This window comes from Psittacula echo (assembly GCF_963264785.1).
Source record: "Psittacula echo genome assembly, chromosome: 30".
In the NCBI taxonomy this organism is placed as follows: domain Eukaryota; kingdom Metazoa; phylum Chordata; class Aves; order Psittaciformes; family Psittacidae; genus Psittacula; species Psittacula echo.
The window spans coordinates 566,997-584,339 of NC_137765.1; the positions used below are offsets into that span (position 1 = coordinate 566,997).

Sequence of the window (17,343 nt, forward strand, 5' to 3'; positions counted from 1 at the left end):
TTGCAGCCCAGAACCTCACCACGTGCGAGGTGTGCGGCGCCTGCTTCGAGACCCGCAAAGGCCTCTCCAGCCACGCGCGCTCGCACCTCCGGCAGCTCGGCGTGGCCGAGTCGGAGAGCAGCGGGGCTCCCATCGACCTGCTCTATGAACTGATGAAGCAGAAGAGCAAACCCGACGGCAGCCCCATCGCTCCTCCCCTGGGCAAGAAACCCCCCAAAGAGGCCAGCACCGCATCCCCTCGCCCCACGCTCCTGGCGCTTGGCAAAGGCGGCGAGCGCCCGACGGATGGGCCTGTGAACAAAGCCATCAAATCTCCTCCTGGCTTCTCCAAAAGCCTTTCCCAACCGGGATCTCCCATCCTTAAGAAGGTGCCAGCAGCTCTTTCGGGGTCCCCGTCCCCAAAGAACCCTGAGGAGAAGAGCTCCAAGCTGTCGTTGAGCCCTCTGCAGAGCTCCCCCAATGCCCAGTGGCCACAGGCGGATGAGGAAGGACCCCTGAATTTGAGTGAGTTTGGGTTTGTTTGCTCCCTGTTTCCTGGGGGGATCGGGGTAGGGAAAAGCACGGCTTCTCCCATCCTTGCTGCTGCCAAGCCAGGAGGAGCCGGAGGTTGGGAATACCCATGCCAGTTGATGAGGGCGGCTTGGTTGTGACTCTTGGAGGGCACAGTTCAATGGCTGTTCCCATTGGGATTTCAGGAAAACCGCTGGCTCTGCCCTGTGAGCTCCTCACATCTCTCTCCTGCTTCAATTCCCTTGGCTTGTCCAGGCTGTGGTTTGGCTGGTGTGGAAAACCCTCCTTTCCATAGGTTCCTCCTTTCCATAGGTCCCTCTTTGCCATAGGTTCCTCCTCTCCATAGATGCCTCCTCTCCATCAGTCCCTTCTCTCCATAGTTCCCTCATTTCCATAGGTCTCTTCCCAGCATCACTTCAGCAGCTCCCAAAATCCCACCTCAGGGTAGGAATTACAGCCCCAGACAGCTCTTCCCACCATTGGGAATGGATACACAGAGCCTAGGAGAGGCTGGACAAGGCCTGCCTGTGCCCATCTCCCTCCACATGCAGTTATCCTGCTGGAGCCTCCGTTTCCATGCAGATTGGAACTGCTGGTGTGGCTCTGCCCCAATTCCAGGCAGGAATCTGCCTCAAATCCCCATCCCAACACAACGATGATGGTTGTGTTTATCCTCTGGGATATGGTAGTGGCATTGAGGGCCTCAGCTATGTGAACTGGGAACACTTCCAGCCTGTTCCAATGCCTGAGCACCCTTTGGGGAAGGAATTGTTCCTCATCTCCATCTTAACATCCCCTGGAGCAGCTTGAGGCCGTTTCCTCTTGTCCCATCCCTTGGGAGCAGAGCCCAGCCCCGTCCTGGCTTCATCCTCCTGTAGGGAGCAATCAGGTCCCCAGTGCCCAGCACAGGAGGACAGTCCCTGCCCTGGCCCTGCACTGATGCTGCTCCAGGCCAGGATGCTGCTGGAATTCTTGGCTCTAAGCTCAAGTTGAGCTCCATCAATCCGCACCCCCAGCTCCTTTTCCATGAGTTTTTCCCCAAGCCTGGAGAGCACTGCATGGGATTGGTGTAGCCCAAGTGGCAGGTTTGGGACTGAACCTCATCCCACGGATCCAAATCCCTCTGGAGCCCCTCCAGCAGCTTCACATTCCCCCCCAGCTTGGTGTCATTGGGATGCCCTCCCTCCCCTCAAAGACCTTGTTGAACCTCATCCCATAACCCTTGCCTCCCTGGAATGTGTCCGTCTGTTGTGTAACGCCTTTCTTCCTTGCTTCCCTGTCTCCACAGCCTCGGGAGCGGAGCCGGTGCGGGATATCCGCTGCGAGTTCTGCGGGGAATACTTTGAGAACCGCAAGGGTTTGTCCAGCCACGCTCGCTCCCACCTGCGGCAGATGGGGGTGACCGAGTGGTACGTCAACGGCTCCCCCATCGACACCCTGCGGGAGATCCTCAAGCGCAGGACCCAACCCCGGAGCAGCGCCTCCAATCCCGGCGTTCCCGGCCAGAAAGCCATGGCCAAGAGCCTCCTGAGCACCATGGGATCCTTGGAAGCGCGTGGGCCCGGAGAGCTTCACATCCCGACCCTCCCCAAGAAGGTCCAGCAACCCGGCAGCCCCATGGGGCAATCTCCTACCTCGTCCCCACCTCCCACTGCCCGGAAGATGTTTCCAGGCCTTTCTCCTCCCTCCTTGCAGAAGAAACTCAAACAAGATCACCTGAGGGTGGAAATCAAGCGGGAGATGATGTCAGGAGGACTCCATGGAGAACCTCATCCATCCGACCAAGCCTGGCCTCCGCGAGAGGATATGTCTCCTTTGAACCTCTGTAAGTCCACAGTTACCACCTTCCCTGTTCCATCCACAGGGCCGAGTGGGATCAAAGTGTCCATAGTTGTCCCCTTGTCCCATCTGTGGAGTTGAGTGGGATCCAAGTCCATAGTTGTCCCCTTGCCCCATTTTTGGAGCTGAGTGGGATCAAGGTCCATCGTTGTCCCCTTGTTCTATCTGTGGGGCTGAGTGGGACCATGCTCCCTTATGGAACCCCAGGATCTACCTTACTTTGGGAGGGCTGATGGCTCCCTATGGTGCTCTGGTCCACCCCACAGCATCTCTCACGTGGTTAAGGTGTTGAGGAACCATCACTGGGGCTGGGAAGGAGCGGAAGAGGAGGCTTCCACGTGGTTCTTCTCCCCCTTGATCCCTGGTGTGTTCCGCAGCTTCCCGAGCGGAGCCGGTGCGGGATATCCGCTGCGAGTTCTGTGGGGAATACTTTGAGAACCGCAAGGGTTTGTCCAGCCACGCTCGCTCCCACCTGCGGCAGATGGGGGTGACCGAGTGGTCGGTCAACGGCTCCCCCATCGACACCCTGCGGGAGATCCTCAAGAAGAAAGCCAAGCCGTGCGTGATCAAGAAGGAACCTCACCCTGCCACCATCGAACCTCCCAAAGGCATCGGGGAGGAAGGGCTGGAGCCTAAATCCCCCGGGAAAATCCTGCAGGGAATGACCCTGGCTCCTTTAGGTGGGAGGCCGGGGAAGCCGGGCCCCGGGAGCTCCAGCCTGAGCCGGGAGCTGTCGCTGTCACCTCTCACCAGCAAAGGCCAAGGTGGGTTCCTGACGCCGCTGGCGGCCAAGCGGCCGCTGCAGGAGGAGCGCTTGGGTCCTCACGGCGACATCAAGCACAAGAGCTTCATCCAGACCGAGCTGCCCTTCAAGGCCAAGGCCGTGCACGACAAACCCGCGCACACGTGTGAGTGTGGGGTGCGGGGAAGCGCAATGGGAATGCCCTTGGGATGTGGTGGGTGGGCGCTGGGAATAGGGGCAGAGTGGGTTGGTTTGGGGTGGCTGCTTCCCCTGATCCAAGTTCGCCTCCTTCGTGGGGGCACCAGGCCCATAGGAAAGACTGGAAAAGGGGAATTTCAGACCCATGGAGGGGCAGAGCAGGGGGAACAGGTTCTGTGCTGCATCCCAGCTGTGTCCCATTCAACCCCTTCATGTTCTGGGCTGCATCCTCACAGCGTGAGCAGCAGGTCCAAGGGTGGGATCCTGCCCCTGTGCTCTCTTGAGGCCCCACTGGGATGCTGCATCCAGCTCTGGTGTCCTCAATATGAGGACATGGAGCTGCTGGAGCAAGGCCGGAGCAGGATGAGCAGGGGCTGGAGCAGCTCCCATATGGAAGAACATTGGGGCTGGAGAAGCTGCATGGAGACCCCAGAGCAGCTTCCAGGGTCTGAAGGGGGCTCCAAGGATGTGGAGAGGGAACTTCATCAGGGATAGGACAAGGGGTGATGGGTTCAAACTGCAACAGGGGAAGCTCAGCTTGGAGAGAAGGAAGTGAGGATGTGGGACACTGGGATGGGTTGGATGGAGAAGGTTGGGATGCTCTAGCGGACGGCAGCGCGTTGAAGCCCACCCCATCCCATTCCATCCCATCCCTGTTTCCCTGCCCGCAGCCGGCGAAGCCTGTTGTGAGCTCTGCGGCCTCTACTTCGAGAACCGCAAGGCGCTGGCGAGCCACGCGCGGGCCCACCTGCGGCAGTTCGGCGTCACCGAATGGTGCGTGAACGGGTCCCCCATCGAGACCCTCAGCGAGTGGATCCGGCACCGGCCCCAGAAAGCCGGCGCCTACCGGAGCTACATCCAAGGGGGACGCCCCTTCACCAAGAAATTCCGGAACTCCTCGCATTCCCGGGATCACCATCACCACCACGACGGCGGCGCGCGGCGGGTGCCGCTCAGCCTGCAGGCCGGGGGCATGGCGTTCCTGAGCAAGGGATTGACGGGAGAGCTGGCTCACGGCGAGGCCGGGAAGATCCTGGATGGGGGAAGCAGTGGCGAGCGGCCCATGATCACATCCCCGCTCTCCTTGGTGAAGCTGGAGGAGCATCAGCGCTCCAACATCAACAGTGAGTCCGGAGGAGCTGGGAGAGGGCAGAGGGAGGCATCGGGAATAGCCCAGCCTGGTCCCTCTGCCCATTCCCGGCAGTGCCAGGGGTTTTTTTAGCTGGGACTCTTCCTCTTCTTCCTCCTCTTTTCCTTCTCTTCCTCCTCTTTTTCTGCTCCTCCTCCTTTTCTTCCTCTTCCTTCTCCTCCAGTCCTCTTTCTTCCTCCTCCTCCTTTTCCTCCTCCTCTTCCTTCTCCTCTTTTCCTCTTCCTCCTCCTCTTTCTATTCCTTCTCCTCCTCCTCTTTTCCGCCTCCTCCTTTCTCTTCCTATTCCTCCTCCTCTTCTTCCTCTTCTTCCCCTTGCACTTCACCTTCCCCTTCCTCCTCTTGCTCTTCCTTCCGTTTCCTTTTCTTCCTTCTGTCCCTCCTCTTCCTTTCCTCCTTCTCTTCCTCTTCCTGCTTCTCTTCCTCCTCCTCTTGTTCCTGTTCCTCCTCTTCCCAGTTCCCTGTGATGAGCAGGGGCTTCTCCCCGCATGCGGAACTGAACTGAGTGGCCACACCGCTGGTGCCGTGCTGGTTTCAGTGCCCCCCATCCCACTCTAACCCCCTCATTCCCACCTTTTCCCTCCTGGCAGAGTTCGAGCGGAGGCAGGCGCGGCCCCTGGACACTCCAATCCATCGGGAAGAGGAAGGAGCAGAATTCCAGCAGAAGATGGAGGAGACGCGGCAGCCGCCGCCGCGGGTGAGGCCAGTCCCATCCCTGGTCCCTCGCCCGCCCCAGACCTCCCTGGTCAAGTTCGTGGGGAACATCTACACCCTCAAATGCCGGTAGGTGCATCCCACATCCATAGCCATAGGGATAACCTCTTCTCCCAGCCTTTCCCTGCTCCCGGCGGTGTGGATCTCCCTTTGTTAGGGAGCCCCCTCATGCCGCCCGGAACCATTCCCAAGCTGACACTGTGTTTCCATAGGTTCTGCGAGGTGGAATTCCAAGGTCCCCTCTCCATCCAGGAGGAATGGGTCCGGCATCTCCAGCGGCACATCCTGGAAATGAATTTCTCCAAAGCGGATCCTTTACGGGGAGAAGCCCCCCCCCAGCCCGAGCCTCCCGCTATGGCTGAGGCTCAGTAACCGCAGCCCAAATCCCGGCTTCCACCGGGAAGCGGCACCGGGAAGTGACCGCAGATGTGGCCGGAACATCCTCACCCTCCTTCCCGCATCCATAATTCCCTGTTTTGTCAAATGGTTGGGAAAAGGCGGGGGAGGGGGCGATCGCTGCCTTTGCCCCCTCCGGAGCTCCCCCATATCCAAGGGGATGAGCTGGGGGGGGGACGACACAATCCCAGCCACAAGCACTACATGGATCCAGACAACCCTCAGTGATCCCACGGGAGACAACCTTATTGGGAGCGACTCAGTATGGGGAGGGGCGGGGGGGGGCTTTTCCCCCTTCCTCATTCCCGAAATCCATTGGTTTTGTTGTTTTTAACCCAAAGAACAAACGGTGTCGCCTCCAGCAGGATGGAGCCGGAGCCGGGGGTCGGGGGGGGGGGGGGGGAGGGAATGTTGGGAGCAGCCACGTTCCCGGAAAACGCTGTGGATTTTGTATATGACCCTTTAGAGTTAATGTATATTCGATTATTTTTGGGATTCCTGGTTTTTTCCATAGGCAAAAAGAGGAGTTTTAGTCTCACGTAGATGTCGGAATCCCGCCATTCCGGGGTTGCATGTTCCCAAAAATCCCCTTTTCCCACCCCGAAACGCCGCCGCTTCCCTCCCGCTTCATTCCACCGCAGCCACGGATCCCAAGGGATTCACCCTGCTCCCCCCCTTCCACCAAGGGTGACGTTCCCGGCGTTCCCATCGGGAATGGGCCGCAGCGGCGCCGGGAGGAGTTGGCTCAGCCCCACTTTTCACTGTTGCTTTCTTATTCCTTCGGTTTTCCCGGCTTTCCCTTGTCTAGCTCCATAGACTTCCTGACTTTTTTAAGCTCTAGATTTGTGTAGGACTAAGGAATCTTCATTTTTATTTGGAATTCCCAAAAACTTCCGAATTTCAGGAGGAATTTTAACGGATAAATATTTTTTTCTCTCTCTTTTTTTTTTTTTTTTTTTTTTTTTTTAATTTCATTTCCAAGGTTTTTTTGGGACATTTTCTGGTGATTCCTGTACCCGGGAATGTGGGACGATGGATTAAATTCTTCTGGAAATGAAGCCGGGAGAAGAGCCCAGTCTCTGGATGCCTGGAATGCTGGGATGGGGGTCGGGATTGGGGGGTGGTTGGGGTGGTTTAAAGGGGGAAAAGGGGCAGGATGTGGCTGTGACCCCTGGGAATGGGGACACGGGGTTGGGATAGGTCCATGTCTCCTGGCCAATGGGACCTGGATGTGGCTGTGACCCCTGGGAATGGGGTCATGGGGTTGGGATGTGGCTGTGACCCCTGGGAATGAGGTCATAGGGTCAGGATGGGAACTTGACCTCAGGGATTGGGGTCATGGGGTCACATGAGGACACATGGACATTGGGACCTGGATGTGGCTTTGACCCCTGGGAATGGGGTCACGGGGTCACGCTGAGGCCACGCCCTCGGGCAGCCGCGCGGGGGCGCCAACGCGCCCGCTCCCGACACGCGGCCCCCACGCGGTTGGGGCGGAGCCTCCGAGGAGGGGGCCAATAGGAGCAAGCGCTGGGGCGGGGAGGGGCGTGGCTAACGGCCTGCTGCGCGATTGGCTCATGCGGGGGTGGGGTGTCAGCCCGCGTTAAAACTGACCAATGAGAGAGGCAGAGCTCCTCGGCCACGCCCCCTCGCCGCGCCGACCAATCAGCGCTCGGCTTCTCCCGTCCCATTGAGCGCGTTGCAACCAACCAACGGGATGGGAGGCCTGGAGCTCCACCCCCTCCGCCCGGACCAATAGCGGCGCGGCAAGGCGGGGCCGCCGACCAATGAGAGCGGGGTGGGCGGGGCCGGCGCGGCGCCGTTACCGCCGCTCGCAGGAGGAGGCGGCGCCGCCATCATGAGCTACTCGGGTGAGCGGCGGCGCAAGATGGCGGCGGCCGCGGCCCCGCGGGGCCCCGGGGCAGAAGCCGCTGTGGGAGGGAGCCCCGGGCCCGGGGGGCGGCTCCGGTCCCGTCAGGGCTTGGACCCGGCTCCTATCGCGGCCTCTTTGCCCGTTGCGTCGGGACGGGGTCGTTCCCGTTGCGTGTCCGGTTGGAGCGGGGACAGGGAAAGGGCGGGAATGAACGGATGAGCCCCGGTTTGTGAGGGGAGTTCGTGAGGGAACATCCCCATGGATCAGGCTGGAAGTCGCCCCCTTCCCTTGGATGTCGCATTCCCGGCTCATCCCGTCCCTGTATCCACCTTCCGCGCAGCGGGATCCATGTCAGTGTGGCGGGGAATGGGATAACCCCCTCCTTGTGTCCCTGTTCCCTCTTGGATCGGAGCAGGGGTTATTCCCGCTGGTGCTTTCCCAAAGGATTCCAGTGTGGATTCATCCCCAGGAGCCCGGTTTGGGATTCAGACGGGGTCATTGTGGGGACATCTCATTGCCGGGCTGAGGCTGGGGCAGGATGAGGCCCCTCTTTGGGTTATCGGGAGCGCTGTTCCATTTCCACACTGGGAAACGGGAATCTCCATCCATGGTAATGCCGGATTCATTGAATGGCTTTTCCATTCTATTCCAGGGTATGGAGACTGGAATTCCGGGACAAACAGAGGCAAGTAATAGCAGTTGTATGGGAAAGCTGTTTTAAGGAGAGAATTGGAGATTTTGGAGTCGCTTCCCCCCAAAACTTGTCTTTTTTAGCAAGAGGAGAAGCTTTTCCATCCCTTTCTGCTCGAAAACGTGTGGAAAACGTGCTCCAGAGCCTCATCCCATTGGATGCGGAAGTGGCTCTTGGTTACCCCTGTGTTAACCCAAAATGGGGTTTATGGCAGCTCTGCTGGGGGCAATGGGTTTATTCCCATCTGGAGCAGAGGGAAGGATGGAATGTGGCTGTGTTTTGTGGGATTCCATGAGGGAATCGATGCCCTCAATGGGAGCCGGTTCCTGGTTGGAATAAGGAGGAACTGGAGTTGGTTTGAATGATTTGGCCTCCGGATCCAAGCGGAAGCTGGAAGTGACGCCGTGATCCCTGTTTGTCCAGGTTATGAGGGCTACAGTTACAGCTATGGCTACAGCCAGGATAACTCTGGGAATTACGGCTATGGAATGGCCACTTCGAACTCCTGGGAAATGGCCAGCTCGGACGTGGACGTGAATCCGGATGGCGCCGGGGGTGCTGAGGGTGTCCTGGGGAAGATGAACCAGCGCCTGGACATGGTGTCCCACATGGATACGGATGCGATGCAGGGAGCGCACTATGGATCTGGGGACAGGTGAGTGCAGTGCTCCCATTGTTCCTTATGGAAAAGTGGGGATGGGGACCCCAGTGGTGTCCGTTAAGGCCGGGGTTGTTCCATGTCCTCATTGATGAGGGGATGGAGAGCATCCCAATGATACCAGGTTGGGTGGGAATGGGAAGGGGCTCCATAGGGATCTGGATCCGTGGGATGAGGTTGAGCCCTAAACCAATCACTTGGGCCAACACCAGCCCCATGCAGCGCTGGTTTTCCTTATGGAAAAGGATCTGGACTGGAGCTTGGAGCCAATGATTCCAGCAGCATCCTGGCCTGGAGCAGCACCAGTGCAGGGTTTGTCCCCTTGTGCTGGGCACTGGGGACCTCATTGCTCCCTACAGGAGGATGGAGCCAGGATGGGGCTGGGATGCTCCCAAGGGATGGGATAAGAGGAAACGGCCTTGGGGGGGGGTTAGATGGAGATTGGGAACAATTCTTTCCCCAAAGGATGCTGAGGCATTGGAACAGGCTGGAAGTGTTCCCAACCCATGGGTGCCATGGGTTAGTGGTGGCCTTGGCCATGCTGGGATAAAGGTTGGACTGGATGAGCTTAAAGGTGCTTTCCCAACGTGGTTGATCCCATGATGCCATGATTCCTCCTTTTCCAAGGCCAGAAGGACCAAACTGCTCTGAAGGGGTACAACCCCCCCCATGGAGCAAAGGTTCCTCCATCAGTGGAGCCTTGAGGCTCTGCCATCACCTCTTGGTGCTCCATGGCCTGGCCCACGGCAAGTGGCATTCATTGAGTGAAAAAGACACCTAAAAACCTGGTTTTGGTGGGGTCTGGTGATGTTTTTATGGGTTTTGTTGGTTTCTGATGGATTTTGTTGGGGTTTGGTGGGTTTCGGTGAGTTTTGGTGGGTTTCAGTAAGTTTTGGTGGATTTCGGTGAGGTTTTGGTGGATTTTGGTGGTTTTGATGGGGTTTGGTAGATTTTGCTGACTTTTCCTGGGTTTTCATGGGTTTTGGTGGGTTTTCTTAGGATTTGATGGGTTCTGGTGGATTTTGGTGAGTTTTGGTGGATTTTGGTGAGGTTTTGATGGATTTTCTTGGGTTTTGGTAGATTTTGGTGAGGCTTTGATGGATTTTGGTGAGTTTTTTATAGGGTTTGGTGGATTTTGGTGAGTTTTTGATGGGGTGTCTTGGTTTTCAGTGGATTTTGGTGACTTTTGCTAGGTTTTGGTGGATTCTGGTGACTTTTGTTGGGTTTTAATAGGTTTTCTTGGGGTTTGATTGGTTTTGTTGGATTTTGATGACTTTTTGCTGCATTTTCTTGGGTTTTGATAGGGTTTGTTGGCTTTTGATGACTTTCTGGTGGGTTTTGTTGGATTTTGATGACTTTTTGATGACTTTTTAGTGGGTTTCCCTGTGTTTTGATGGGTTTTGTTGGCTTTTGACTTTTTGGTGGCTTTTGATGACTTAGTGATGACCTTTTGGTGGGTTTTGATGGCTTTTTGGTGGGTTTTGATGACTTTTGATGGCTTTTTGGTGGGTTTTGATGACTTTTGATGGCTTTTTGGTGGGTTTTGGTGGCTTTTGATGACTTCTTGGTGGGTTTTGGCGGGTTTTAATGGGTTTTCTTGGCTTTCGATGGCTTTCTGGTGGCTTTTGCTGGGTTCCTGCTGCACCCCAGCCCCGTCCCTCCCTGCTGCCTCTCGCAGGTACGACTCCTACGACTCCTACGACTCGAGGCCCTCCATGGCCGAGCGCGACGTCTATCGGCCCGGCTACGACTACAGCGAGGCCGAGCACGACAACGACGGCTCCTACGAGGGGCCCTACGACAGCTTCTATGGGAATCGCCGGGAGCAATTCCAGGGCAGAGCTCGGGAGAACTTTGGGCAACGGGGCCAGAACTGGGGGCGGGAAAACCGCACCAACAGGCCCTTGGCATCGGCGTATCCCGGGCGGATGAGCGGACAATGGAATGAGGCTCCGCAGGCCATGGGATCCCGGGGTCCTCCCGGCTCCTCCAGGCTTCCTTCTCTCTTCTCCCACAATATTATCCCAGAACTCAGCATGTTCCAAGGGATGCGAGGCTTCCAGGGGAGCATGCGCTATGGAGGAGGGATGATGAAGCAGCGCATGAGGAGGAACTGGAAAATGTGGGATTCGGATTATAAAGTGAGTGTTTGTGTCTTCTCCTCCCGGACATCATTCCCAACAGCTCCATGCGTCCTCCAGCACACTGGCAAGTGCTAATTCCATGTGGTTTGGCTTTGTGGGGATGGTATCTCCTAAGCGGAACAAGGAGGTTGCGCTCAGTTGATTCAACGTGGGGTGCTTGAATCCCAACGTCCTGGTTTCCTGAGGACAGGAAGAACGTTGCAGCCCTTCCTGCCTTCAGCTCCTGCATTATGGGGTGGGGGGGGTGGGTTGACAACATCGGGGTTGGAGAAGCTGCGTGAAGAGCTCAGAGCAGCTTCCAGGATCTGAAGGGGGCTCCAAGGATGTGGAGAGGGAATTTCATCACGGATAGGACAAGGAGTGATGGGTTCTAACTGGAACAGGGAAGTTCAGGTTGGAGATAAGGAAGTGAGGGTGATGGGACACTAGGATGGGTTGGACGGAGAAGGTTGGGATGAGCCATCCCTGTTCAAGGTCAGCTTGGATGGGGCTTGGAGCATCCTACTCTAGTGGAAGGGGATCCCTCTTCTCCTTCGTCTTCTCTCCCAGCCCCAGAAGAAGAAGCTCAGGAAGGATCCCAGCACGAAGAAGCGGAAGCTCCTGAACAGCTCCGATGATCCCGAGAGCAGAGCAGCCAAGACGGACGGCTCCGAGAACTCCGACTCGGACAATGGTAGGAGCCGAGCAGCTTCCTGGGGCTGGGATTTGCCAGTTTGGGATTGTGCCATGGATTTCATGTGGTGGCAAAGCTGTTGGAGAAGAGAAGGCTCAGGGGGACCCTGTTGCTCCCTACAGGAGGATGGAGCCAGGATGGGGCTGGGCTCTGCTTCCAAGGGATGGGACAAGAGAAAACGGCCTCAGGGGACGTTTAGATGGAGATTGGGAACAATTCCTTCCCCAAAGGATGCTCAGGCATTGGGACAGGCTGGAAGTGTTCCCAACCCATGGAGCTGAGGTCTTCAGTGCCATGGGTTAGTGGTGGCCTTGGCACTGCTGGGATAAAGGTTGGACCTGATGAGCTTCAAGGGGCTTTCCCAACATGGTTGATCCCATGATTTCTGCTCTTTTTGCTGACTCTCTTGTTCCTTCCAGAGGAGGGAACAGAAGGAGAATCCGGAGAGAAAGAAGAGAAGGAGGGGTCCAGAGGGGTGAGTACCTCCTGCAGGCTGCTTTGGCATCATTAAAAGCTGTAGTTCTGGTGAGAGCAGATCCTTGAAATCCCACATTATTCCCAAAGCAGGTGGGGAACAAAACCCCCAGGTCTGGTAGAGAATGCCAGAGGGTGGGATTAGGTTGTGTCACTGCATGGGGATGAAGTAACCCCTCATCCAGCTCCTTTGGTGTGGTGGGATGAGGTCTGCAGGTTGGGGCTTCTCCTGTGTGATGTCCCTGCAGGAAGGGACCACGGAGCAGGCGGATCCAATGGGGATGCTGCTCCTCCATGCAGAGCTCGGAATGCCAGGAGGGTTGGGGATGGGGGAGGTGTCAAAGCAGGCTCCAGCCATCCCCTTCTCTGGGTTTTAACTTCCCAACATTCCCTTTCTAGGAAGGGGAAGAGGAAGAAGGAAAAGATGCGGAGAAAGGTGAGGTGGTGTCTGTGCTCCAAAGCTCCACATGGAGCAAAGCCCCTTCCCATAGAGGGCAATTCCATGGGAGAGAACAGGGAAGAGCTTTCAGACACGGGGACATGGAAGACACTCGGCTGCATTCAGTCAGACAAATCCCATCCTTTGTGCCTGCTCTGGGATAAGGAATTCCAGGGGAGGAGCTGGAGCCCTTGCTCCTTGTGGGTTGGTGAACTCCCAGCCTGGGGTGTAGGGATCCACCTTGGATTGCCCATGTGCCATTGACTTGACTTGGGGTGAGTGGTTTGGGATGGAGCTTCCTGGGTTGGAGTTATGGGATCGGTTGGAGAAGCATTGGGATATCTGAAGGGAGCTGAGGGAAGCAGGAGGGCTGGGGAGAAACCTCCTGGTGGGATGCATGGGGGGGCTTTTGCTGCCCATCCCATCCATGGGCAGCACAAACGTGGTCCTGGGATGCTCCAGGGAAACCACGTTGGAGGCTTTCTGTGTGGTTCTTCCCTCTGCTCCCACCTTCCAGACTTGTCCATGTGGTGCTAATTATAGGATCATGGAATGGGTTGGGTGGAAGGGACCCTAAAGCTCATCCAGTTCCACGGGCAGGGACACCTTCCATAGAGCAGCTTGCTCCAAGCCCCTGTGTCCAACCTGGCCTTGAACACCACCAGGGATGGGGCATCCCAACCTTCTCTGTCCAACCCATCCCAGTGTCCCAGCACCCTCCCAGGGAAGAACTTCATTACTTCCAACCTGAACTTCCCTGTTTTCAGTTTGAACCCATCACCTCTTGTCCTCTCCCATTGGGGATGCCCTATCTGCCATTGGGGATGCCCTATCTGCCATTGGGGATGCCCCATCTGCCATTGGGGATGCCCCATCTGCCATTGGGGATGCCCCATCTCCCATTGGGGATGCCCCATCTGCCATTGGGGATGCCCTATCTCCCATTGGGGATGCCCTATCTGCCATTGGGGATGCCCTATCTCCCATTTGGGATGCCCTATCTCCCAATCTCCCATTGGGGATGCCCCATCTCCCATTGGGGATGCCCTATCTGCCATTGGGGATGCCCTATCTGCCATTGGGGATGCCCCATCTCCCATTGGGGATGCCCCATCTCCCATTGGGGATGCCCCATCTCCCATTGGGGATGCCCCATCTCCCATTGGGGATGCCCTATCTCCCATTGGGGATGCCCCATCTCCCATTGGGGATGCCCCATCTCCCATTGGGGATGCCCTATCTGCCATTGGGGATGCCCCATCTCCCATTGGGGATGCCCTATCTCCCATTGGGGATGCCCTATCTGCCATTGGGGATGCCCCATCTCCCATTGGGGATGCCCCATCTCCCATTGGGGATGCCCTATCTGCCATTGGGGATGCCCTATCTCCCATTTGGGATGCCCCATCTCCCAGTCTCCCATTGGGGATGCCCCATCTCCCATTGGGGATGCCCTATCTCCCATTGGGGATGCCCTATCTCCCACTGGGGATGCCCCATCTCCCACTGGGGATGCCCCATCTCCCACTGGGGATGCCCCATCTCCCATTGGGGATGCCCCATCTCCCATTGGGGATGCCCTATCTGCCATTGGGGATGCCCCATCTCCCACTGGGGATGCCCCATCTCCCATTGGGGATGTCCCATCTCCCACTGGGGATGCCCCATCTCCCATTGGGGATGCCCCATCTGCCATTTGGGTCTCTCTGGTTGTGTGGGGCTTGGTTGCCTCCCTGCCTAAACTCCTGCAGGGCCATTCCCTTTGGTGAGGTGGGGCCCTGAGCTCCACTCCTCTCTCACCGCTCAGGAGCTCTCACAATCCAGGAGGAGATCAGCCAGATCAAGCGCCGCTTGCAGGCGGGCAAGAGGACCCCAGAGAGGCAGAAGAAGAAGCACCGGGATCGCATGGTGGAAAGGTAACAGCTCCCGCCTGGATCCCGGGGTTTTGGTGGCGGTGGCACTGGAGGCAGCCAGGCTCCGTCCTGTTGTTCCCGGTTGTCCTGGTGTTTTGGCTCTTCCTTGGGCTGGGAAGGGGCTTCAAGCTCATTCAGTCCCAAACCACGGGCAGGGACACCTTCCATAGAGCAGCTTGCTCCAAGCTGGCCTTGAGCACTGCCAGGGATGGGGCAGCCAAACCTGCTCCATTCAGCCCATCCCAGTGTCCCAGCACTCTCATAGGGAAGAGCTTCATCCCAATATCCCATCCAACTCTTCCCTCTTCCAGTTGGAAGCTGTTCCTCTCTTCCCATCCCTCTATCCTGTGTCCAAAGTCTCTCTCCAGGTTTCTTGCAGCCCCCTTCATCACTGGAAGCTGCTCTGAGGTCTCCACGCAGCTCCTCTTTTCCAGCCCCAATGTTTTCCATGTGGGACCTGCTCCAGCCCCTGGCTTATCCCTGTGGCCTTGCTCCAGCAGCTCCATGTCCTCGTACTGGGGACACCAGAGATGGATGCAGCATCCCAGTGGGATCTCACCAGAGATCCCCTCCTTGGACCTGCTGCTCATGCTATGGGGATGCAGCCCAGGACATGCAAAGGGTCGAAGACCTCCATAAGTTTATCTGCTCCCCTTTAAGTAGAGGGAGGGAGTCGATCCAGTGGGAATGTGGTGCCATAGAGCAGGAAAGATGGATCTGGGGCTCTTTTCCCTCTCAACAGGATCCAGTTTGTTTGTTCGCTGTGCAAATACCGGACCTTCTACGACGACGAGATGAGCAGTCACCTGGAGAGCAAATTCCATAAGGAACACTTCAAGTTTGTTGGAACCAAGTTGCCTCAGCAAACAGCGGATTTCCTCCAGGTGGGCTCTGGATCCGTGTCTGTGCCTTGGGTCGCTTTGGGGATTGATCCTTACTAGTAAGAATACCACATATTAGCCTAGAGATGCTGTAAAGCTCCTGAGCTGCTTCCCTAAGTAACCATGGTGGGAACTGCTGCAGAAGGTGGAGGAAGGTTGTAGTAAAGCTACAACGATTAAGGTGAAATATTCCCTGCAGGAATACGTTGCCAATAAAACAAGGAAAACCGAGGAGCGCCGTAAAGCGCTTGAGGACATCAACGCGGTCATTCAGCAGATCTACAGGGACCAGGATCTTACACAAGGTGAGCTCCTGCTCCTGGCGGTAGGAGCTGCTTTGTGGAGGTGCTTGGGGTTGGGAGGGAGGAGGCCGCAGGGGTAGGGAGGGATTGGGTTTGGAAGGGAAGAGGTGATTGGGATGGGAAGAGAGAGGAACCTGTAGAACCTGGCACGCGGCCCAAATCCCTGGACTATTTTCCGTTCGCTCCCTTCTTTTCCAGACGTTGGCATGGAGCATTTCATCAAGAAGGTGGAGGCCGCTCATTGTGCTGCCTGCGACCTCTTCATCCCCATGCAGTACGGCATCATCCAGAAACACCTGAAGTCACTCGACCACAACCACAACCGCAGGGTGAGTTGGGGCTCCCAGGCTTCCAGGGTGGGATTAGTTCCTCCCATTCCTGAAATCCCGGAGGAACTCTTCTTCATCCTCATCTTTGCAGAGGCTGGAGTTAATCCTCATGTCCTTGTGGCTCCAGCAACCTCCTAAGGTTCAAGGCCAGCTTAGACAGGGCTTGGAGTGGAAGAGCTTTAAGGTCCCTTCCAACCCAAACCATTCCATGATCCTATGATTTACAGGGTGTTTCCCAGAGCTTTTCCCTGTTTCCCTCCTCCGCTGCTGAGCTGTGCCTAATTCCTGGCTTCAGGAGCAAAGCTGAGTGGGTTTTCTTCCTCTCCCATCCAGGCCATGATGGAGCAATCCAAGAAATCCTCGCTCGTGGTGGCAAGGAGTATTCTCAACAACAAGCTCATCAGTAAGAAGCTGGAGCGGTACCTCAAGGTCGGTGTTGGTGGGGGGCTTGGGATGGGCTCAGGCTGGAAGCAGCACTTCCATGATGCTGGAATTGCCTGGGAGCTGCTCTTGAAGGGGGTTTTGGAGATGAGGATTTGCCTTCTCTTCCCAGGGAGAGAATCCTTTCACGGATGACCCAGAGGAGAAAGAGGAGCATGAGGAAGGAGAAGGAGGAGCCAGTGGGAATGTGGAGGAAGGAGCAGGAGGAGCAGATGAAAACAAGGATGAGGAGGAAAATCTGGAAGAGGAGAATCCAGAGGAGGAAAACAAGGATGCCAAAGGGAACCTGGAAGCAGAAGGTGCTGGGAATGGGGAGGAGCAAGAAGAAACAGGGACAGAGACAACTGAGGCACAAGCACAAGCAGAGCTGGAATCGGCTGCAGGGAATGTGGAGGAGCAGAATTCCCTGCCTCCGGAAGAATCCCTCCCTGAGGAAGGAGAGCACCAGGCAGTAGAAGATGAGGAGGGAAGCCAGGAAGCTGCTGCAGCACAAGAGGAGGAGGACGATGGGGATTAAACTCTGGAGGGGGGAATGATGTGGGAAAGAGCTGGTGTATTGGGGGGGTTTAAACCATACCTGTACCCGTGAATTCCATAGCACCATATTCCAAGTTCTCATCCCACTCCACTCCCACAGGCAGTGGGAGCCTTTCCCGGTAAAGTGATTTTGGGGGTAATTGAGGGGGTTTTAAGCAAACCTTGGGGTTTAGGCACTAAGGGGTTGTGAGGTCTCTGGGTTGGAGCTAAGAGCACTTTGTGCAACCTCTTCTCATCCCCTTGGCTTGAGCAGCAGTGGGGTTTGGCCCTTTGGGAATATCAGGAATTCTGCCCTGGGCTTCCAGTCTCTGCCTCTGGCTCCCACCTGGCTGCGCTATCCCCCCTCCCTGTTTTATTGTGCCAAGGATCCTGTGGTGTCAGCGTCGTGGTGTTTGTGAACCACTTGGATTTTCCAGGTGAATGTGGAGATAAAAGGGACTGT

The 17,343-nt window shown here is 56.7% G+C and overlaps 2 protein-coding genes across 8 annotated transcripts in view; both read left to right on the top strand.

Moving 5' to 3' along the window:
• Nucleotides 1-5,813, top strand: part of WIZ (WIZ zinc finger) — a 38,163-nt gene extending 32,350 nt beyond the window's left edge. For 6 of the 7 annotated variants that reach the window (XM_080636103.1, XM_080636107.1, XM_080636105.1 and 3 more), the window contains 6 exons: nt 7-504; nt 1,799-2,335; nt 2,727-3,257; nt 3,961-4,413; nt 5,027-5,219; nt 5,363-5,813. In XM_080636103.1, coding sequence (XP_080492229.1) covers nt 7-504; nt 1,799-2,335; nt 2,727-3,257; nt 3,961-4,413; nt 5,027-5,219; nt 5,363-5,522 — 2,372 coding nt within the window. In that variant the 3' untranslated portion in view covers nt 5,523-5,813. The remainder of the gene's footprint in view (nt 1-6; nt 505-1,798; nt 2,336-2,726; nt 3,258-3,960; nt 4,414-5,026; nt 5,220-5,362) is intronic. The other variant, XM_080636108.1, reaches the window with a different exon arrangement.
• Nucleotides 5,814-5,957: 144 nt separating this feature from the next.
• On the top strand, nt 5,958-17,343 carry AKAP8L (A-kinase anchoring protein 8 like). Its single transcript, XM_080636160.1, has 13 exons — nt 5,958-7,417; nt 8,072-8,104; nt 8,534-8,765; nt 10,447-10,909; nt 11,462-11,585; nt 12,005-12,060; nt 12,459-12,495; nt 14,306-14,414; nt 15,154-15,295; nt 15,492-15,597; nt 15,793-15,923; nt 16,257-16,352; nt 16,477-17,343. Exons 1-13 carry the CDS (start codon nt 7,405-7,407, stop codon nt 16,879-16,881), a joined length of 1,947 nt encoding a protein of 648 aa, XP_080492286.1. The 5' UTR covers nt 5,958-7,404; the 3' UTR covers nt 16,882-17,343.

Excerpts from the sequence above, each read along its gene's own strand:
- AKAP8L (XM_080636160.1), top strand. Across the intron at positions 12,061-12,458 it reads AGAAGGAGGGGTCCAGAGGG|GAAGGGGAAGAGGAAGAAGG; the intron begins GTGAGTACCTCC and ends TTCCCTTTCTAG. Across the intron at positions 12,496-14,305 it reads AGGAAAAGATGCGGAGAAAG|GAGCTCTCACAATCCAGGAG; the intron begins GTGAGGTGGTGT and ends CTCACCGCTCAG.